The sequence below is a fragment of the Dipodomys merriami genome, unplaced genomic scaffold (genome assembly GCF_024711535.1).
Source record: "Dipodomys merriami isolate MVZ:Mamm:240054 unplaced genomic scaffold, mDipMer1.0.p SCAF_1, whole genome shotgun sequence".
In the NCBI taxonomy this organism is placed as follows: Eukaryota; Metazoa; Chordata; class Mammalia; order Rodentia; family Heteromyidae; genus Dipodomys; species Dipodomys merriami.
The window spans coordinates 45,662,120-45,671,654 of NW_027202270.1; the positions used below are offsets into that span (position 1 = coordinate 45,662,120).

Below are 9,535 nucleotides of genomic sequence, written 5' to 3' on the forward strand. Positions count from 1 at the left end.
TGGTTAGAGAAGGGAATTTTATAGACTTTTCTGGCTGTGTTGACTTTGAAGCATGATCTTCTAGGTTTCAACCTTCCCCTTGAGCAGCTAAAATTAGAGTTGTTCATACCAGTGTGCCTTGCCCTGACCTCATTTTAAAGATACACAAAAATATGTAATTGTAACCCCTCTGTACAGTATTTTCACAAAAAAAACCCAAAAAACAAAAAACAAAAAAAGATACACAAAAATAAAGTCAGTTGCTGGTGGCTCACATCTGTAATCCTAGCTACTTAGGAGGCTGAGATCTGAGAGTCACGGTTCAAAGCCAGCCCAGGCAGGAACACCTGTGAGACTCTTATCTCCAATAAACCACTAGAAAACTGGAAGTGGTGCTGTGGCTCAAGTGGTAGAGCACTCGCCTTGTGCTGAAGAGCTGAGGGACAGCTCCCAGGCCCAGAGTTCAAGCCCCATGACTGACAAACAAACAAAAAACAAAAAAATACCAAGCCAGGGATGGCTCATCCCTATAATCCTAGCTACTCAGGAGGATGAGATTTGAGAATCTTGGTTTGGAGCTAGCCTGGGTATGAATGTCCAGTGCAATTTTTAACTCCAATTAACAACCAGAAAATTTGAAGTGGAGCTGTGGTTAGCCTTTAGCAAAAAAGCTTAAGGACAGCACCCAGACCCTGAGTTCAAGTCCCACAACCAACCAAAATAACAACAACAAAAAAATAGTCCAGAGCCAAATAATTTGTACTATATAAATTAGTGCCTATATAGATTATGAAAAATTGAAAATAATGATCTATTCACCCCACAAAAACCAGAACTTTAGTATTTATCTTGATATTTTAGTCAAAAAATAAGTACTAAAACTTTTCTTATTAGTTACTAATAGTAAAAAGATATAGTAACGCCTTTCTTATAAACTCAAGGACTAGTACAATTCTGAGTCATCAAATTTCAGGCCTCTCTCAAAGTATATCTGAGACTAAAAACACCAGCTATATGAGGGGATGTGTTATCTCATATACCTTACCCAACTGTCAATACTAAATAGTTGTCTGAAAGAAACTTTAGCAAAAAGACTTACTTAAAAAGTATTAGCAGTTCTGTGTCCTTGTACTTCTGGCCAGGGGTCTGTACAAACTTCTTGGCAGATTCAATGCTATCAAATACAGCAAATATTGATCCCTATAAAAAGGGAGGGAAAGTTGGTTTTCTTTAAGTTATATCCTTTATATGTTGTAACAAAAGCCTGTATTATAATACAATCATACCTTAAATGTTTTGTGTAATGTTCTTCTCATCTGAATATTTAATACTTGACCTTTACCTTCTAGCCATTCCTTTATGTCATCAAGGGTTGAGTCAGTTGGGAAGCCTTTCTGTTAAAATGTAAAAATAATGTATTTGAAATGAAAATGATGAAGTCACAATATACATTCCTATCTTTTTATCTCTTAATATTTAACAGTCTTATTCAAGTGAAATAAAAGTGACTCATATTAACTTTGATCTAAAATAATTCAGTTAGAACAGAGATATATTACTTAGGTATTAAAATATTAAAATTTGGTGATGGGACATTACACTATTCAATCTACTGTGTTTACAATGTTCCATAATAAATTTCTATTTACAAGTTGATAGTTGATAGTTTAGCTGTTGATACAGCTGATATGCACTAGTGCTTAAAATTATAAAGAATTTTTTCAAACAATATATGAGTTTTTTTTCATTTAAATCTCACAACAGTCTAAGAAGATAAAGGTTAGAGATTATGAACACTGCCACAAGTTAGGCACTGGTGGCTCAAGTCTATAATCCTACCTACTTAGGGGGCTCAGTTCTGAGGTTCGCATTTCAAAGCAGGAAAGTTCCCGTGACTCTTATCTCCAAAGTGGAGCTGTGGCTTAAAGTGATAGAGTACTAGCCTTGAGCAAAAGAGCTTGGGCAGGGACATTTCCCTTGCACTGAGTTCAAGCTCCAAACAAAACAAAACAAAAAAACACTGCCACAGGACACAAAAATGGTAAAAACAATCCTGAGATCTCCTTACTCTTACTCCATATACTTTCCTTCTAAATAAACTGAAGATATCAAGTGCCTAAAAGATTCACTTACAATGTAAACAGATCTGTTTTTCACATCATTTTTATACTCATCAGTCACTTCAGGGAGGGGTTTGCTTGGAGATCTTCTGATTTTAGTTTTATCTTCACTGATTTCCATGAGTTTTGCCTTAGATTTGCTTAATGCTTCCACTATTAAATTAAAGTCTGTTGTTAGACGATTTAACCTAAGGAGTATATATATAGAAACATTGTAAGACTCAACAGTCAAGCTCATTATCTACAGAAAACCTAGATGACTTTTTGGGCTGAGTACAGCTCAATGTAAGAGCACATGCACAATCCTCAGAACCAAAAGAAACAAAAACAGGTTTTTACCTGTTGAATTTTATCATAATTTCCAGAGGTACCCAGCCTTCATCCAACTTGATCTGTTCTTTTAAGAATTTGTCCCGTGGCAAATTGAAGTCTCCAAAATAATACTGTAAGATAATCACAATGTATTTCAGAACACTGTATAATACTGGGCTAATCTTGGAATTTAAAAAGAAAAATGATCTCTATATTACAAAATTCTACTCTCTAAAAATACATGTTGTAGTGTACAAAAGGAAAGGAATATTTTTTCCTGAAATATACTACAGTATAAATACTAATTAACAAAAAGATAAATAAAATGTTAACTGCTAAAACAATGAATTCATGTGTCACTGGAAAACAAAATCTTAAAAATATAAACAATATTAAAACCAAGCACCAGTGGCTCATGTCTGTAATCCTACTCAAGAAGCTAAGACTATTCCGGGCGCAGGTGGCTCACGCCTGTAATCTAGCTACTCAGGAGGCTGAGATCTGAGGATCTCAGCTCAAAGCCAGTCCAGGCAGGAAAGTTCATGAGACTCCAATAAACCACTAGAAAACTGCAAGTGGTGCTGTGGCTTAAGCAGTAGAGCGCTCGACTTGGGCTGAAGAGTGCAGAGACAGTGCCCAAGCTCAGAGTTCAAGCCCCACGACCGACCAAAAAAAAAAACAAAAGAGAGAGATGTACTATGTGGAGAAAAACATCTTAATCGGAGTAGAACGAATACACTAAGGCCCTGAACTCAATCCACAAGTCTACTGTAGCCCCCAAAGGCCAAGTATAATCCAAGTATGACTACCTGAAATGTCAAAAGCAGCTAGTTACTGGTGGCTCATGACTATATCCTAGCTACTTGGGAGGCTGAGATCTGAGGATTGTGGATCAAACAGACTGATCAGGAAAGTCTGTGAGACTTTTATCTACAATTAACCACCAAAAAGCTGGAAGTGCTGTGGCTCAAGTAGTAGAGCATTAGCTGTGAGCAAAACATGCTCAGGGACAGCATCTAGACCTGGAGTCAAGTCCCACAATCAGCACGTGTGACACATACACACACACACACACACACACACACACAGAGCACAAAATGAAAAAGGCGCTGGGTGCCAGTGGCTTACGGCTATAATCCTAGCTACTCAGGAGGGTTCAAAGCCAACCCAGGCAGGAAACTGTGAGACTCTTATCTCCAATTAACCACCAGAAAACCAGAAATGGTCCTGTGGCTCAAGTGGTAGAGTGCTCATCTTGAGCAAAAGAAGCTCAGGGACAGTGCCCAAGCCCTGAGTTGAAGCCCCAGGACTGGCAAAATAATAATAATAATAATAATAATAATAATAAAATGAAAAAGGCAAACACACTGGTTAAGATTCTTGTAGGAGCTGGGCGCTGGTGGCTCACGCCTGTAATCCTAGCTACTAAAGAGGTTGAGATCTGAGGATCACCTTTCAAAGCCAACCTAGGCAGGAAAGTTTGTGAGACTCTTATCTCCAATAAACCACTAGAAAACCGGAAGTGGTGCTGTGGCTCAAATGGTAGAGCACTAGCACTAGAGCTGAGGGACAGCGCCCACGCCCAGAGTTCAAGCCCCATGATAGACAAAAAAAAGAAAAAGAAAAAGAAGATTCTTGTAGGTACAATGAAAACGAACAAAACAGGGTGGTACAGCACTTTTCTGCCTACAATGTGTGGTCGATTCCCTATTACTGCAAACAAACAAGAATACCTAGAATTGCACAGAACACAGGAAAACAACCAGGCAGAGACTACTGTAAAAGGAAATTTTACCTTAAATCAGAAAGCCTGTTTACTATGATTTTAATGAAAATACTAATCACAGAAACGTTATAATCACAGAAACATTCACGGAAATGGAAATGGATAAATTTATGACCCAAGACTTTACTCCTTAAAAGTGCATCATATTTGCTGTGGAAATGGAAAGAAATAGAAGTTATAGTAGCTACGCATATCTACACAATTGTGGTGTCAACTTAATGCTGCCCTAAAAAAATAAAGCCCATTAAAAAAAAAAACTGTATTAGCAGGAGCATAGAGCAAAATGTGAAAAGCTTTCCAGTTTTTAATCCTTTGGCAGTAGCAGCATTTGAACTCAGGATCTCCAGCTGACTAGGCATGCAAGCACTCTTATCTGAGCCACATTCCTAACCTTTTTGCTTTATTTTTCAGATAAGTTCTCCTGGGGCAGGCCCAAGATCTCATGTATACCTCACAGCTCCTATGTAGCTTGGCCTTGTCCAGCTTCTTGGTAATAAGGTGTCACTAATGTTTTTGCTCCGGCTAGCCTCAAACCTCCTGATCCCCACATCCAAAGTAGGAACACCCAATTTTCTTAACCCTGATTATATCAAGAGGAGTATTTGAGAGGTGGTAGGTTTCTATATACAAGTTTATATTGTTCTAAGCATTAAACACAGAATAAATAAACTCATTTTTCTCAACAATTATATTTAGGGATAATTTCCCATCCAGCCATTAATTGCATTAAAGCTTCAACCTAAACATAGTATCTAAATTTCAAACACTAAGAAGATAATGAAAATATTGTTTAGGTTACAGAATAAAGGATACAAAGTGTCATTTAACAGGGACAACTGGGGAGAAAAACCTAGCAGGACTTTCAAGGATACAAAATATCATTTAAAGCCAGGAACAGGTGGCTCCTGGCTCTAATCCCTAGTTACTCAGGAGGCTGAGATCTGAGGATCACAGTTCAAAGCCAGCCCAGGGAGGAAACTTCGTGACACTCTAATCTCCAATTAACTGCCAGAAAGCTAGAAGTGGCACTGTGGCTCAAGAGGTAGAATGCTAGCCTTGCACTGAAGATCTAAGGGACAGCACCCAGGTCCAGAGTTCAAGCCCCACGACCAACAAAAAAATATATATCATTTTATAGGGAAAATGATTTACCATGGACTTCTCTATCACCTTATTATCAAGTGCCAGGCATTTTATATTTTACGTCTTACAACTAATTTAATTTTCCAAACCAGTTTATGAGGTACTGCTCTTATCCTCATTTTGCAGACTAGGAAACTAAAGTAAACTAAAGTTCTAAGTATGGTACTGCACACCTATGATCTTAGGACTCAGGAGGCAGAGGCAAGCCTGGGCTACCTACTGAGACCTGGGGGAGTGGGGGGATAGGGTGTTGGGGAAGCCCAGGAGCTGGTGGCTCATACCTGTAATCCTAGCTATTAACTAGGCTGAAATCTGAGGATCATGATTCAAGGCAAGCCCTGGCAGACAAGTCCATTAGACTCATCTCCAATTAACCACCAGAAAACTGTAAGTGGAGCTGTGGCTCAAATGGTAGAGTGTTAGCCTTGAGAACAAAAAAACAAAACAAAAAACACAAAAAAAGCTCAGTGACAATGCCCAGGCCAAGTGGAAATCCCATGACACACACACACACACACACACACACACACACACACACACACACACACACACACACACACACACACACACACACACACACGAGACACACACACACGAGATACACACACGAGACACACACACACACGACACACACACATACATACATACATACATACACACACGTTAGTCAACAACAGTCTATAGTGTTATCTTTCAAATGTTTGTAGTTCTTTTGAGTTTTTTATCCTGGCTCCTAAGCCAAATGTTTGAATAGCTCCATATACTGAAATCAAATCTCCTTTCAAGGATTTCGCTTTGCAGTTTAATAGCACAAGAATCATACCTCAATTTGATGACAGATTTTGGTCTCCAGAGCAGCCATTTTTTCATTATCACCATTTTCAGCCATTCTGGCTAACTGTCAATGTTCCCAAATTGGAAAAAAGAGGTTATTTTACTTTTTCTAGGTGAAATCTCTAATTTTACTAGTTCAGTTACTCTACTCAATCTCAAATATTTCAACAAAACTTTGCAATTAAACTACACAAAGTTGAAGATCAACAGCCCTTCAGTAAATAACTGCCCATCTATAACAAAGCAACTACTGACTTCATTGCTAAAGCAACCTTTAGGGAAGCTAAACAAATAGATTAAAGCTTTAAACAAATAGATTACAGATGGCTCTCAGCATTATACAGTATGGATTGTCATGTTTTTTACTTCAAATTTTAGCCACTGCTGACTTAACAAAAAACTAGTCAGCCAAGGTTTTTTTTTTTTAATGTAATATTAAAAGTTGTAGAGCTGGGCTGGGAAGGTGGTGCAGTGGTAGAGCGCTTGCCTTGCATGCCTGAGGCCCTGGGTTCGATTCCTCAGCACCACATAAGCAAAAAGAAAAAAGCCGGAAGTGGCACTGTGGCTCAAGTGGTAGAATGCTAGCTGTAAGCTGAAGAGCTGAGGGACAGTGCCCAGGCCCAGAGTTCAGGCCCCACGACCGGACCCAAATAAAAAAAGTTGTAGAGCTAGGCGCTGGTGGCTCCCACCTGTAAGCCTAGCTACTCAGGAGGCCTAGCTACTCTGAGGACCATGGTTCAAAGCCAGCTCTCCAACAAACTACCCAAAAAAAGCTAGCGCTGAGGTTGTAGTGGTAGAACGCTAGCCTTGAGAAAAAGAAGGCCAGGGGCAGCGCCTAGACCCCAAGAGCCAGCCGCAGGACCGACAAAAATTTTTGAGTTTACATTAGCTACTTTATTTTAAGGGATCGATTTAAAAAAAAACACGAATATTTGAGAGCACAAATACACTTAAAACACTGAAATCTGATGGTGAAAGGGTGTGACTCACTCACTGATACATTAGTTAACTTTCTAGCTAGTTTCCAGTTTCACAGCCTGAACATCAGCAGTGCACGGCGAAACGGCTAGGATGTTGGTTTACTAGAATGCACTAAGTCTTCTGACTTCAGAGCTCCACTAAACCACCCCATCATCTACATTGTAGAGAAGTCTATTAACTAACTCATGGCTGATACCTGCGGATACGTTTAATACTGAGTTACATTCCCTGTTGGTCCTCTCCTCGGAGGTGGTGCTTGACACTTTGAAACTGCTATTGAATAACCTGGATCCGCATCGGAGTTCTGGCAAAGGGAAGCCTACCCAGTACACATCCCCCTACGGAATCGACTGCCTCAAGCACTGGTTTGTCTACCACCATCCACATCCGCGGTTGCTTTAGAAAAGGACACGAATCCACTAGTCAGTTCCTCAATGTGGGAACTCCGCTTCATCAGCTAGCTCACTGACAGTGAGTTGGGACATGATCCACATTTCACACAGAGGCAGCTTCGACGGCAGTGAACAGAGGACTTTAGAATAGAGGGATGCTGGAGAGAAGATCTTCGGCTCGACTCGGTGGGCAGCAGCCAGGCCGCCCCGCACAGGCCCGGGGCAGCCCGGCGTTCGGGCGTCACCGACCCCCTCAGAAACACACACCAGACGCGGTCCGGCACCCGGCCCTCGCCAGCCTGGCCGGCCCCGGAGGTTGGGAGCCTAGAGGATGCGAGCCGTCCTGACCAGAGACGCCGCAGAGCCGCGAGCCCCGGCCAGCCCGAGCGCCAGCCACGTGGGGAGCCCCGGGCGCCCGCACCCCGCGCCGGGAGGGACCGGCTCCGCAGCGCGGCCGGCGGCCGCGGCCCAGACCGCGCGCCCGGCCGCCGGGGCCCACGCGGCGCGGGGCCGGCACGCCCGGAGCCCCGCCACGAGCCCTGCGGGGGCTGCGCGGAACGGAAGGCGCCGCCGGCTCTTCCGGACCTGTTCACTGGCCTCCGGGAGGCTCACCTGCAAGGCCCCGGTTCCGCGGACGAGGCGTGCACAGGTTCCGTAACGACGACGGAAATGCCTCCACTTCCTGGCGCAGTCGGCGGGCCCAACGCGCTCAAAGATGGGGTCTTCCCGGCAGCCCTTGCGGACCGAGAGGGCGGGGCCAGGGCGGGCCGGAGCCGACGTAGCGCTCTGCGCCTGCGCCGTGAGTACAGGCTCCCACGACCCGTGGAGTCCCGCCCTCACTCGGAGAAGATTGGGTGGAAATCTCCCGCAGGATGATGCAGGGATAGTTGGTAACGTGCAGTGCGTTAGGATAAACATTTTTAAAAAAAGTATCCCTGAGGCATTTGCGCCCCACCCTTTCTTCGGGTCTCCATTACACACGTAAGGAAAAACATTGAGACATATGCCCGTGGCTCACGCCTGCAATCCTCTCTACTCTGGAGGCTGAGATCGGAGGCTCGCCGATCAAGGCCAGCCCAAGATGAAAAGCCCGTGACACTCTTTTGGTGTTGATGTTGGTGGTCGTCGTGGGGCTCAAACTCAGAGCCTGGGAGTTGTCTCTTTCGCTCAAGCCTAGTCTGCTACCACTTTGAGCCACAGCGCCACTTCCGATTTTCTGGTGGTTAATTAGAAAACAGAGTCTTAGACTTCCCTGCCTGGGCTGGCTTCGATCTGAGATCCCCAGACAGAGAAGCTGGGATTACAGGCGTGAGCCACCAGCACCTGGCTGGTGACGCTCTTTATCTACAATTACCAAAAAGCCAGAATTAGGAGTTGCAGTTCAAGTGATAGAACACTAGCATTGAGCACAAAAGCTCCGGGACAGTGCCCAGGCCTGTCATTTAACAGCTATCTATATACATATGACACGAGTGTATATCCTTGAAGTAGCGATAAGTGAACCGCGGTGTGGTGAGGGACGAAAATCTAGCACTGCAACTTTGCAGATTTTCCCTTGGGGGGAGTGATAGGTGAGGGAATCACTGCATACATACACAAGTATAGACACATATGTATAAAAATAATATATTTAAGCTACATCGTGTTGTATCAGTTCTTAAGCACACACACACAAGTGACTTTTATTTATTTTTTGTTTGAGTTTTAGAGACAGGGTCTTTAAAGTCCCAGACTGGCCCAGGTGATCCTCTTGCTTCTGACCTCCCAAGACCTGGGATTACAGATAAAAAGTTTTAAAAGACAAAGTTTCATGGAATCCTAGAGTTGAGAAAACAATAGAATGGTATATTAAAGAGCTGGGTCTCTGGAACTAGACGACTGCATCTAAATAATGGTTCTTCTAAGTGCAAATTTGACCATTGGCAAATTATTCCACTTCTATATAACTTATAAATAAAGTAGGGCCAGTGATAACTATCACCTTAAAT

At 42.7% G+C, this 9,535-nt stretch overlaps 1 protein-coding gene across 1 annotated transcript in view; it reads right to left on the reverse strand.

The window, feature by feature from the left end:
- Ssb (small RNA binding exonuclease protection factor La) overlaps positions 1-8,281 on the reverse strand; it is a 17,966-nt gene extending 9,685 nt beyond the window's left edge. Inside the window, exons 1-6 of the mRNA XM_070021331.1 lie at positions 8,160-8,281; positions 6,164-6,238; positions 2,439-2,542; positions 2,113-2,287; positions 1,266-1,373; positions 1,079-1,179 (exon numbers count right to left, since the gene is read on the reverse strand). Of these exons, the coding sequence (XP_069877432.1) occupies positions 1,079-1,179; positions 1,266-1,373; positions 2,113-2,287; positions 2,439-2,542; positions 6,164-6,229 (554 nt within the window). The 5' untranslated portion in view covers positions 6,230-6,238; positions 8,160-8,281. The remainder of the gene's footprint in view (positions 1-1,078; positions 1,180-1,265; positions 1,374-2,112; positions 2,288-2,438; positions 2,543-6,163; positions 6,239-8,159) is intronic.
- Between the last annotated feature and the right edge of the window lie 1,254 nt (positions 8,282-9,535).